The sequence below is a fragment of the Microcaecilia unicolor genome, chromosome 9, assembly GCF_901765095.1.
Source record: "Microcaecilia unicolor chromosome 9, aMicUni1.1, whole genome shotgun sequence".
NCBI lineage: Eukaryota > Metazoa > Chordata > Amphibia > Gymnophiona > Siphonopidae > Microcaecilia > Microcaecilia unicolor.
Window position 1 is genome coordinate 224671966 of NC_044039.1, and position 13491 is coordinate 224685456.

Genomic DNA, 13491 nt, shown 5'->3' on the forward strand with positions numbered 1-13491 from the left:
CTTTCCTTGGGCACCCTTCTGCCAATGATTCAGAAAAACGATTGGCTATGTTCCCTGGATTTAAAGGACGCATACACTCACATCCCGATACTGCCAGCTCACAGACAGTATCTCAGATTCCGCCTGGGCGCACGGCACTTTCAGTCTTGTGTGCTGCCCCTTGGGCTCGCCTCTGCCCCACGAGTGTTTACAAAGTGTCTCGTGGTGGTAGCGGCGTACCTACGCAAGCTGGGAGTGCACGTGTTCCCATATCTCGATGATTGGCTGGTCAAGAGCACCTCGGAGGCAGGAGCCCTCCGGTCTATGCAGTGCACTATTCAACTTCTGGAGCTGCTGGGGTTTGTGATAAATTACCCAAAGTCCCATCTCCAGCCAACACAGTCTCTGGAATTCATAGGAGCTCTGCTGAATACCCAGACGGCTCAGGCCTTCCTTCCCGAAGCGAGGGCCAACAACCTCCTGTCCCTGGCTTCGCAGACCAGAGCATCTCAGCAGGTCACAGCTCGGCAGATGTTGAGACTTCTGGGTCATATGGCCTCCACAGTTCATGTGACTCCCATGGCTCGTCTTCACATGAGATCTGCTCAATGGACCCTAGCTTCCCAGTGGTTTCAAGCCACCGGGAATCTAGAAGATGTCATCCGCCTCTCCACCAGTTGCCGCACTTCACTGCTCTGGTGGACCATCCGGACCAATTTGACCCTGGGACGTCCATTCCAAATTCCGCAGCCCACGAAAGTGCTGACGACGGATGCATCTCGCCTGGGGTGGGGAGCTCATGTCGATGGGCTTCACACCCAGGGTCTGTGGTCCCTCCAGGAAAAGGATCTGCAGATCAACCTCCTGGAGCTCCGAGCGATCTGGAACGCACTGAAGGCTTTCAGAGATCGGCTGTCCTACCAAATTGTTCAAATTCGGAAAATCAGGTTGCAATGTATTACACCAACAAGCAGGGGGGCACCGGATCTTGCCCCTTGTGTCAGGAAGCCGTCGGCATGTGGCGTTGGGCTTGCCAGTTCGGCATGCTCCTCCAAGCCACATACCTGGCAGGTGTAAACAACAGTCTGGCCGACAGACTGAGCAGAGTCATGCAACCGCACGAGTGGTCGCTTCATTCCAGAGTGGTACGCAAGATCTTCCGAGAGTGGGGCACCCCCTCGGTGGACCTTTTCGCCTCTCAGACCAACCACAAGCTGCCTCTGTTCTGTTCCAGACTACAGGCCCACGGCAGACTGGCGTCGGATGCCTTTCTCCTCCATTGGGGGACCGGCCTCCTGTATGCTTAACCTCCCATACCTTTGGTGGGGAAGACCTTACTGAAGCTCAAGCAAGACCACGGCACCATGATTCTGATAGCGCCCTTTTGGCCCCGTCAGATCTGGTTCCCTCTTCTTCTGGAGTTGTCCTCAGAAGAACCGTGGAGATTGGAGTGTTTTCCGACTCTCATCTCGCAGAACGACGGAGCGTTGCTGCACCCCAACCTTCAGTCCCTGGCTCTCACGGCCTGGATGTTGAGGGCGTAGACTTCACTGCGTTGGGTCTGTCTGAGGGTGTCTCCCGTGTCTTGCTTGCCTCTAGGAAGGATTCCACTAAAAAGAGTTACTTTTTCAAGTGGAGGAGGTTTGTCGTTTGGTGTGAGAGCAAGGCCCTAGAACCTCGTTCTTGCCCTGCACAGAACCTGCTTGAATACCTTCTGCACTTATCAGAGTCTGGCCTCAAGACCAACTCAGTAAGGAATCACCTTAGTGCGATTAGTGCTTACCATTATCGTGTGGAAGGTAAAGCCATCTCTGGAGAGCCTTTAGTAGTTCGATTCATGAGAGGCTTGCTCTTGTCAAAGCCCCCTATCAAGCCTCCTACGGTGTCATGGGATCTCAACGTCGTCCTCACCCAGCTGATGAAACCTCCTTTTGAGCCACTGAATACCTGCCATCTGAAGTACTTGACCTGGAAGGTCATTTTCTTGGTGGCAGTTACTTCAGCTCGTAGGGTCAGTGAGCTTCAAGCCCTAGTAGCTCATGCTCCATATACCAAATTTCATCACAACAGAGTAGTGCTCCGCACCCACCCAAAGTTCCTGCCGAAGGTGGTGTCGGAGTTCCATCTTAACCAGTCAATTGTCTTGCCAACATTTTTCCCCAGGCCGCATACCCGCCCTGCTGAACGTCAGTTGCACACATTGGACTGCAAGAGAGCATTGGCCTTCTACTTGGAGCGGACACAGCCCCACAGACAGTCCGCCCAATTGTTTGTTTCTTTCGACCCTAACAGGCTAGGGGTCGCTGTCGGGAAACGCACCATCTCCAATTGGCTAGCAGATTGCATTTCCTTCACTTACGCCCAGGCTGGGCTGGCTCTTGAGGGTCATGTCACGGCTCATAGTGTTAGAGCCATGGCAGCGTCAGTGGCCCACTTGAAGTCAGCCACTATTGAAGAGATTTGCAAGGCTGCAACGTGGTCATCTGTCCACACATTCACATCACATTACTGCCTCCAGCAGGATACCCGACGCGACAGTCGGTTCGGGCAGTCGGTGCTGCAGAATCTGTTTGGGGTGTAAATCCAACTCCACCCTCCAGGACCCGAATTTATTCTGGTCAGGCTGCACTCTCAGTTAGTTGTTCTTCGTAGGTCAATTTTCTGTTGAACAAACTCCCCGAGCCCATACACCAGGCCCCCCACCCTGCCCATCTTCAAATCACTGCTTAAAGCCCACCTCTTCAATGTCGCCTTCGGCACCTAACCACTACACCTCTACTCAGGAAATCTAGACTGCCCCAACTTGACATTTCGTTCTTTAGATTGTAAGCTCCTTTGAGCAGGGACCGTCCTTCTTTGTTTAATTTGTACAGCGCTGCGTAACCCTAGTAGCGCTCTAGAAATGTTAAGTAGTAGTAGTAGTACCCTCGCCGTTGCGAGGTTCAATTGACCTGGGTTCTTGTTTTGAGTGAGCCTGAGAGCTAGGGATACCCCAGTCGTGAGAACAAGCAGCCTGCTTGTCCTCGGAGAAAGTGAATGATACATACCTGTAGCAGGTGTTCTCCGAGGACAGCAGGCTGATTGTTCTCACCTACCCTCCCTCCTCCCCTTTGGAGTTGCGTTTTCATCTTTTTGCTTGTCATTCAACTGGCGGGAACGGTCGCGCATGGGCGGGAAGACGGCCGCGCATGCGCGGTGGGCGTGCCCTGCGTGCGGACCGCCCGCAAAGCTTCTTCCGGTTGGTGGGGGCTGCCGCGGACGTCACCCAGTCGTGAGAACAATCAGCCTGCTGTCCTCGGAGAACACCTGCTACAGGTATGTATCATTCACTTACCGGAACGGTTATTTCCACTGGGCTTAAGTTGGCTCCTATGTCCGTGTTTTAATGTGTATTACGTAGACATGTTAAGGAGCATACCATGCTCTATTCTGTAATGTTCAAATATTTTTACCGCTATAATTATTGTTGCCTATTTTCTTATACGTCTTGGGTGAAATGCTTCAAACAAGTAATTTGATGGTACAGGACTACTAAAGTAGGCAGGATTTGTGTTGCTCTTTAGTAACATCATAGAAAAAGTGAAGTGGAATTGTTTGACTTGTTAGTTACGTAGTTTAGTATTTTTGATTAGATATTTGGGTTTAGCTTACACCTTTTTCAGTTCCTCAAGGTGAGTTGGGTACATTAAGTATTCCCCTGTTTCATAGGGTTTAAAATCTTGTTTGAACTGGTGTAATGGAGGTTGGTGTTGATTTTGAATATACATATCGGAGGTTTTGGTTTTTGGTTCTTGTTTTTTTCGAACTGCCTTGCATTTTATCGTGTTTTGTATTTCACTTTGAACTGATGAAATATTTTTAAATGCTACAATTAAATACTCTTTTTTTCAGAGTCAACAAATGTGAGAGTTCTGTACTTCAGTATCTTCTCCATGTGCTGCCTGATTGGACTGGCTACGTGGCAGGTCTTCTACCTCCGTCGCTTCTTCCAGGCAAAGAAACTCATTGAGTGATTGGACCAGAACATAGACAACAAAGGGACCGAGAGGGCTGGAGCCCAGTCACAGTACAACTTGCCTAAGAAGCTCCTGATGGGGGTGGGGGAGAGGAAGAACAGTTTGGGTAGCTGCTGTGTTGTAAGTTTTGAAGGGAAGTCGGTTAGTTTGGTAGTTATTTGGAGATGGGTGTACAATTTGTTCAGCCCACATTTTATCTCCTTAATCTGCAGGGTACCCATGGTGAGTTATAATAACCCTCCTTTCTGCCTCACCTGTTCCCTCCACTGACACCTCGCTACTCAGTGGACCTGTCCCCCTGACCCTGCTGAGAATTTGGGCATCTTAACCTGCTACTGGCCATTTTTTCTTTCATGTTTTATAAAAACTTCTGAGTTCCACTCAGGTACTCTGGGGTCAGAAGCGGTACTGCTAAATAAAGGATAAGACATTTGTTTTTATTTTTTTTGGTGGGGGGGGGGGGAGATGTATACACCTCTTCTGGAGGCAATAGCTCTCTTACTCTGATGTTTAGGTAGTAGTCATACAGCATCAGTGAGTGCATCTTTTATGAAACAGGATATAATGTGCACTTTTCAGCTTCTATACTCTGGTATAGAAGAATAAGAGATGGCCACATGGTTTCCTCTGCTTTCTGACAAATGGTTACATTCACAATCATCCATATAAAGCTGTAAGTATTGGAATTACATTGGTCAACTGTTCTTCAAATAAATTTTGTAAAAAGAGATTTTCCCCTTGGACTTTACTTTGAACCATTTTCATTATATTGAGTTTGAGAATGAGGAAAGTAATTTAGTTTATTTACATTTGCTAAAATTGCCTTTTGAAAGACCAATTGTCAGTGGTATACAGCAACTAATTATGAAAAGGAAAATACAAACCAATTAAAACTAAGAATAAAGATGGTTAGGGTGGTGGACTTTGGTCCTGGGGAACTGAGGAACTGAGTTCGATTCCCGGCACAGGCAGCTCCTTGTGACTCTGGGCAAGTCACTTAACCCTCCATTGCCCCATGTAAGCCGCATTGAGCCTGCCATGAGTGGGAAAGCGCAGGGTACAAATGTAATAAAAAAAATAAATAAAATGGCAGTAGCAAGATAAGGGCAAGACCCTTTGGTCCCCCAGGATCCACCATAAACAGACTGGAAGAAAAAAAAAATCTCACTTGCTTTGAAGCTATGAAATGAGTCTTCATTTCTTAAATAAAAAGGGAGGGGGTTCCTTAGTATTGGTCCTTGATAGAACAAAGTGGGATCTCAAGTACTTTCAAAATGAACTGCTACTCCTTTTCATCCACTTGTGCCCCTTAGCCAGAGGATAGAGGTAGCGACACATTGACTGTGAGGTCTGCCCTATTCTGTCTTCAGCAGATGGTGATGGGCATTTTGTGTAGCAGCTGGCTAGTCGGGGAAAGATCTCCAGGACCCAGCTGAGTGTGCCTGTTTGGAAGGAAGTCCTGGCAGGAGCTGTTTTCCTTGGGGAAACCTGGAGGAGTCCAAGTCCCTACCATGTTTAGGTAGACATCTTTCATTTCTTTTAGTCTTTTTCTGAAAAATTAATCAATTCTTTCCACACCCTGCCTTTCATTTTGCTATTAGACTGGGGGAACTGCTTGTTAACCAAGCTTTTTGGTTTTAAGTAGTGAGAGGGAGCTCCTGGGTTGCCTAATAATTGTTTGGGCCATCCGTCTTCCCTAGCACTACCAGAGCAGGATCCACCTGATGATGGGGAAGCTGGCAGGAGATGATGTGCTGCTTTCTCTGAGGACTTGGTGCTGGTGTAAACATAAACATAGTAACATAGTAGATGACGGCAGAAAAAGACCTGCACAGTCCATCCAGTCTGCCCAAGAAGATAAATTCATATGTGCTACTTTTTTATTTGTACTGTCCTCTTCAGGGCACAGACCGTATAAGTCTGGCCAGCCCTATCCCCGGCACAGACCCTATAAGTCTGCCCAGCACTATCCCTGCCTCCCACCACCGGCTCTGGCACGCTGTGGAGGGTCTGTCTTGGGGAAGATGCTGTGGTTTAACGAGCTGGACATATTCTGTGGCATGGCAGCTCGGAACTGGAAGTTCAGTTGTCATCTGGCCATTGTATCACCAGATCGTCAGATAACTTCTTATTTTCCAAGAGGCTTCCTATATCAGTTCTTGAGTGAAAGTGACCCCAACTGTTTATCACATCATTCTGGAGGGTCAGCTTGACCATGAACTCATTGTTTCAATAAAGCTGCCCAGCTATTGCATCAGCCAAGTTGGCAGGGGAATTTTCTGCCAAGTCATTACGACCTTACACCATGTCTATAGTGCAATCTTGCAAGGAAGTTTTCATTAGCCAGACTCTGTAGTGCTATATAGGGGGTGTCATCCTTACATTATCCCCCCCACCCATTTCAAAGGGGCTGAACAGCTTGAAATACTAGCTAAAAATTAACAGTAGTGTGTATTCACCTATAACACAACATGATAGCCAACCCAGCAATAATGTCCATAATAACAAAAAACATTCACTAATACAAGATAAAGCAATGCAGTAACAGTCACGTAAGCATGCTTTAACACAAACAGTAGGCATATGAGCATGTGGAGTGGTCAGTGGCTTGTCAGTTCATGGAAGAATAGCCACTCTGCAGTAGAGCAACAATGTTGGAAGTAGTGTTTGATGTACCACTTGGTGTCCATTAATGCCCATGACAAGGCTGCTGTGGCTACAGACCATCAAAGTACAGTCCTTGAACAAGCAGCACATAAGGTCCATGCAAAAGCAACATTCCTTAGCGTCCCTCCGGACCGGACCAGGATTGGACTGATGGGTTGTGCTCGCCTACCAGCAGGTGGAGACTGAGAAAAAACTCTGACTCTAGAGAGCCAATAGGAGCCCTGGCCATGTGACCTTAGCCTCAGTATTTTCTCAGTCTCCCAGCAGGTAGGAAGCGAGCCCATTAGTCTCTCTCTTTATCTTTTAGTGGTTAATAATGCTACCTCTTCTTCTGTGCCTAGGAATTCTCTGTTAGACGCTGGTCAGGCAGGGATTTCTTTTCCTTTCTTGTTTCCTTTCTTTACAGCCTCTGGGGGTGTTAAACTCGGGTGTCCCCGAGTCCCTCCCCCCTTCCTCCCCATCTCCCATACGTGGCTGGGAAGGACTACCCTTTGTTTAGAAAGGTGTATGTCTTTGGGAGAGGCAGCCACTATAGAAAGTTAAAACTTATAAGCATTTTAAAGAGCAAGCTAAATCACGAGCAGGCAGCTCTGTGTTTTTCCCCATTACTTTAACGAGCAGGCAGCTCTGGTTGCTGTTTTGGGTGTCTATATTATCTAGCTGTTAAAAAAAAAAAGAAAAAAAAAAAGAGGCAGCAGTAATTTGGAGGAGTTTTCTTGGCTGGTTATTGCTCTTCCTTCTGTTTTTGTTGGTCAGTTTTAATTTTAGCGGTTTGTTCGGCGGAACAGGGCTTCAAAAAAAAAAAAAAAAAAAAAGATTTTGGCGCGAATCAGGTACGCGCGTGCATGCGCATTACCGTCATGTCCGAGAAGCTGAGACGCTACGCTGTATGCCAGCGTCGGGGGATCTCCTCTTCCAGCTCTTGTAAATATTGTACACCGCTGGGGGGTGCGTCGGGACCTTCTCTTTCGCCGTTTTCGGGGCTTCAGTTGTCAGCCCAGAGTTCCTTGCCGTCGCGGTCTGCTGTAGCAGTTCTGGACGGGTCAGGTGCACCTCCGGATGCCGCTCCCGTGAATTCTGCGAGTGCGGTGCCCATTTTGTTTGTTTCCCACGACGCGAAGTGTTTTTATTTGGATGTAGAGAGCTCCATTATGCAGGAGAGGCTGCAGCATGTTTTTTGTCAGCGCCAGAGTTGTTTTCTGTATTGCAGCCTGCTCCTTCAGATCGCAGTGCTCTGTGTTATGTGTAGTGCTCCACGCAGGGCTCGGTGTTATGTGTGGCAGTCCGTAATTTAAATCTACAACGAATTATACAACAATGAGAACAGAAGAACGCATTTATGCACTCCATTAGCACAAATGGTTTGAGGCTGCTTGCTCTATATTCCAGGATTATTTTTCTCTCTGGTTTCCCAGTGTTGCGGTTACCATATTTTTTTTTTTTTTTTTAATTTTTAGAAGTCTTTATTGTACTGATTTAGATACAGGACAAAATATAAACATCGGATAACATTTCCAAATTGTAACGGTAATATTGATACAGAAATAAACAGTGATCTCAATTCGTATCAATTCTAACTGAGATCCTCAAGTAACTTCAACTTTTTCATGTTTATACAGAAACTACTCCCTCCCGACCTAACCCCCCCCCCATAACCCCCCGCCCCCCCTCCCTCCCCCCATACCATACTGTAATACTCCCACCTATAGTCGGTCCAGTGACGTTCCCCCTACTTGGCATTCAGGAATGGTAGCCATATTCTCTCCCACCTAGGCAAGACCTTAGATTTAACTGCAGTCAATCTCTCCATCTCACACACATATCGCAATTTGGTAAGCCAGCGTATCAGTGGTGGCACCAAAGGCGACTTCCAACTCTGAGCCAGATTCACTCTTGCTGTCTGTAAGGCTCCCCTTGTCAGAAGCCATTCATGTTCTCTGAGACCTTCTGGTCGCTGACCCAATATAAATATTAGTGGATGCCACCGTACAGGTCTACCAACCCATTTTTGAAGGCGCGCCTGCACCGCCTTCCAGTACGCTTTTGCCTTAGGACATGTCCACCATATGTGGCCCATTGTACCCACAGCCCCACACTTCCTCCAACACTGTTCGGTAACCTGCGCAAACATATGGTGCAAACGCGCCGGAGTGAGGTACCAGCGAAAGAAAACTTTAATTGCATTCTCTTTCATGGACACTGACCTCGCTGAGCGCATAGCCCCCCTTTCCAGCTGTAACCATTTTTCTTCCGTTAAAGTAAAACCTAATTCCTGCTCCCACCTTCTCCTATGTAGCAGTGAAGGCTTTTGGTGGGCGACCAAAGCCGCATATAGAAAGGTGATCATACCCCTTGTACTATGATATTGCACACACACTTCTTCCATTGGGTGCGTTTCCCTCTTAAGACAAGCTACATAATCATGCCCTTTCAAGAAATGTCTCAGTTGAAAGTACACATAGTAATCACTTTGCCGCAACCGAAAGTCTTCCTTCAGGGTTTCAAAGGAAATCACGTCTTCTCCTACATGCAACTGGCCCATCATGTCCAATCCGGCTTCCGCCCAGCGCTCTAGGACAGGGTTCCCAATGCTCGGTCCGAACAACGGGTTGTTAGCTATAGGTGCCAGACCCGAGACAGGTGGTTGCCGTTCAATAAACATACGATCCCAATAATAAAAAGTGGCCTGCACAGTCGGAGGAAACCGCTCAACCCGCCCTCTATATTTATTGGGTAGCCACATTAAATTGCCCAGTTTGCGGGACCCCACCATGGATTGTTCCAAATGCACCCAGAGCTTATGGTCCTCCCCCCTGAACCACTCTACCGCCGACCTAGCCTGAGCAGCCCAGTAGTACCAACACAAATTCGGCACTGAGAGGCCGCCTTGATTTTTACTCCGATACAAGATAGCCCGTGCCAGACGGGGCCTCTTCTGATTCCATATAAAGCGCAACAGGCGATCTTGCAAACTAGACAAATAAGACCGGGGCACCCTCAAGGGGAGGACCTGAAAAAGGTACATTAGCCGAGGTAGGATGTTCATTTTGATCGCCGCTATCCGGCCCAACCAAGACAGTCCCATATGAGCCCATCTATCCAAATCACTGTAAATCGCCTTCTGTAGTACCGGGTAGTTAACAGAAAATAACTCCGACTGTACCGCAGGAATCTGCACCCCTAGATATTGTATGGATCTGGTTGACCACTTAAAAACAAATGACGCTTGCAGCGTTTCAGACACTCTTAACGGCACTCCCACCGCCATACCTTCTGACTTATTGGCATTAAGCTTATATCCTGAGACTCGCGAATAGTCCTCTATTTCCTTTAATAGATTAGGCAATGAGGTTAACGGATTAGTTAGAGACAATAACACGTCATCCGCAAATAACGCGATTTTATATTCCTGTCCCCTCACCTCAACCCCGGTTATGTTCACGTTCTCTCGGATGGCTGCCGCCAGTGGCTCCATTGTCAAGGCAAATAGCAATGGAGACAGCGGACATCCCTGTCGGGTGCCCCTCCCCAGCAAAAACGCACCCGAGTTCCCACCGTTGACCCTAACACACGCCTGTGGTTGAGTGTAAAGTGATTGGATCCAAGATCTAAATAAGGGCCCTATACCAAATCTGTGCAGCACCCTATCCAGGAACCCCCAGTGGACTCGATCGAAGGCCTTCTCCGCGTCCAGTCCCAACAGGACCAACGGACAGGCCCGCGACCGAGCCCAGTGCATCAAGTCCAGGGTTCGACGCACGTTGTCCATGGCCTGTCTCTTCGGCACGAATCCCACCTGGTCCGGGTGGATCAAGGTAGGCAACAACCCCCCTAAACGATTAGCAAGCACCTTAGCCAAGATTTTTACATCCGTGTTCAAAATTGATATGGGACGATAGGATGCACAGTCCGCGCCATCCTTCTGAGGCTTAGGTATTACCGCCACCCAGGCATCTAACATAGTTCTTGGCAATGCCTGCCCGTCTCTAACCGAATTGATAACCAATGTCAAGCAAGGCGCCAGTTCTCGCGCAAACTTCTTGAAAAACTCATTAGTAAAGCCGTCCAGGCCTGGCGCCTTGCCCGTCGGCAAGGCCTTAATAACCTGCAGCACTTCTTTTAATTGCACTGGCTCATCCAGTTCTCTTTTCTGCTTTTCAGATAGCTCAGCCAGCCCTCTATCAGCTAAGTATTGGTCTATCCCCCCAACCTGCACGGCAGCATCCTCCCTGTATAGAGACTCAAAGAACTGAGCAAACCGCTCTCTAATTTGAGCAGATTTATACAACATTTTCCCATTCACATCTTTCACACGCACAATGTGTCTATCAGCTCTCAGCTTTCTTAATTTCCGAGCCAATAACCTCCCTGGCTTGTTAGTCCCTTCATAGTACACCTGTTTCAATCGTGCATGAACAAACTTCAAGCTGTCCTCATGTAACGCAGTCAATTCCAATCTCACATCTTGCAGCTTGCGGTAGTCTGCCACCCGACCAGATGCCCTGTATTTTATTTCTAGGTCTCCAATTTGCGCCATACATTTCAGCAGGCGCTCTCTGTGAGTCCTGTTTTTGTGACTAGCACACTTAATAAAATGTCCTCGTGCCACCGTTTTAAAAGCATCCCATACCGTGCTCAAGGATGGCCCTGAGTCCATATTGATCTCAAAGTACTCCTTCAAGACCGGAAGGAAACCCGCCACAATCTGAGGATCCTGCAATAAGCAATTGTTAAATGACCACCTGAGGTCTCTTCGCTCCCCCTCTAATGAGGGAACGACAACCCATGCCGGGGCATGGTCTGAAATTGTAATATGGCCAATGGCGGATTCCCCTCCCCCGTCCGAAAGAGTCTTGTCTAGGAATACATAATCTATTCTAGAGTAAGACAGGTGTGCTTGAGAATAAAAAGTGTAGTCTCTGCCTCTCGGGTGACATAGTCGCCACCAGTCACACAGACCCATTTCTTCTACTAAATTCCGTAAAGCCCGTGAAATGTTATAATCAGCTTTAGCAGGAGGAGCCGACCTATCCAGTCCAGGTTGCATGGTTGCATTGAAGTCTCCCGCCATGAACACCCTCCCCCGGGAGAAAAGTTGCAATTCCCTGTGAAGGTACTTAAAAAAACCTTTCCTGGTGTTCATTAGGGGCGTAAATATTGGCCAAAGTAAACTCCTCCCTCTCAAGCTGCACATGCAGAAAGAGGAAACGCCCCGCTGTGTCTCTCTTCATATGGAGAACCTGTATGTGAACATCCCTATGAAACAGGATAGCAACTCCTCTTTTTTTCCCCCCTTTAACATCAGAGGCACAGTATACTCCCGGATACATTTTGGAAGCCAATAAGCCCTCATGCTTTGGTAACATGTGCGTTTCCTGTAAAAACACCACCTTCGGGCACATTAAGCGTAGCTCACGCTGAAGGGCGTGGCGCTTGTATGGAGAATTAAGCCCTTTGACATTATATGTAAGCACTTTGAAATCAGACATTAAGCTTACTCAATATATCACTCCTATAAAACAAAGCAAGATTAACACTCAGACCCTCATATACCCAAACCCCCATCTCTCCTTCACTGAACCTTCCGCAGATAGTATAACTCTTCATCCTCCCTTCTTTACCCCGTAACACATACATTACCTGATAGAAGACCCCCCCCCCCCCCCCCTATACTCCCTCCCCCCTCCCCCTCCCTCCCCTAATTCCACTAGCGAGGATTTTAATCCCCCGTCTAGGAATGTGAAAGGAAGAACCCATTAACCCAATCAGCTACCCAGAATCCCTCCCTCCGCCCCCTCCCCATCCTTACCCCTACTCATCCCTCTATGTTCTCTCCTCTGTATTACAAAACCCTCCCCCATATGAAAATAAATCGCCCTTTTCCCACTTCTCCTTTCATACCTTTCATATTTTCCATCCCCCTTCACTCTTAATTATATAATTATGTTCAACATAAACAGGTTAACACGACTCTCATCTATAGATCACCGTACAGGATCATACTGTCAATTCAGGTGCCTGTCCGAGTCTTTTTCACCTTGCCCTGGACACGCTGCCATTTTTGCAGCTTGGCTCTCGTTGTCGGATCCAGTTCCGCTGGTGGGCCATCTGTGGTTACCAGCCCCTCGGATCGTAAGGTCTTCCACACTTCCTCCAGGGACCGGGCTCGATACAAATGCCCTCCCGTGGTGAAGCAAAGGGCAAAGGGGAAAGCCCATCTGTAGGGAATTTTATGTTTCGTTAGGGCTTCCAATGCTGGCTTCATCCCTCTCCTCAGTGCCAAGGTGTGTGCCGACAGATCCTGGAAGACTGTAATTTGCGCGTCGTTATACTCAATATGCTGTACTTGGCGCGCTTTCTGCAACACCTGCTCCTTTATGGTGAAAGTGGAAAAACAGACCACTATATCTCGTGGCCTGTTATCCGACCGTCTTCCTAATGCTCTGTGTGCGCGTTCAAAGGTAATGTCCAGAGAGTCTATCAGCTTGCTACAAAGCAACTTTACAATGGCGCCAACATCTTCTTGTTCCCCCGCTTCCGGAACTCCGCGAAACCGCAAATTATTGCGGCGCCCTCGATTTTCCAAGTCATCTAATTTAAGTTGCATTTCAGCATGCGATGCAAGTACCTTAGCCAGACGAGTCTCAGTATCAATCAACTTTTCGGCGTTCTCGTCAACTCTCACCTCCAAGTCTTCCACGCGGCCTCCCATCTCCCGGAGATCCACGCTCAGCACGTCCATCTTTTCCAGGATTTCCTCCTTTGATGCTTTGATTTCTTTGCGGATCTCCGATAGAAATCTCGCCAAATCTTTGGGCAGGCTCCGCTT

General features: G+C 48.0%; 1 protein-coding gene across 1 annotated transcript in view; it reads left to right on the forward strand.

The window, feature by feature from the left end:
- Positions 1 to 4725, forward strand: part of TMED10 (transmembrane p24 trafficking protein 10) — a 28783-nt gene extending 24058 nt beyond the window's left edge. The window contains exon 5 of the mRNA XM_030214138.1: positions 3871 to 4725. Coding sequence (XP_030069998.1) covers positions 3871 to 3992 — 122 coding nt within the window. The 3' untranslated portion in view covers positions 3993 to 4725. The remainder of the gene's footprint in view (positions 1 to 3870) is intronic.
- Positions 4726 to 13491: the final 8766 nt, after the last annotated feature.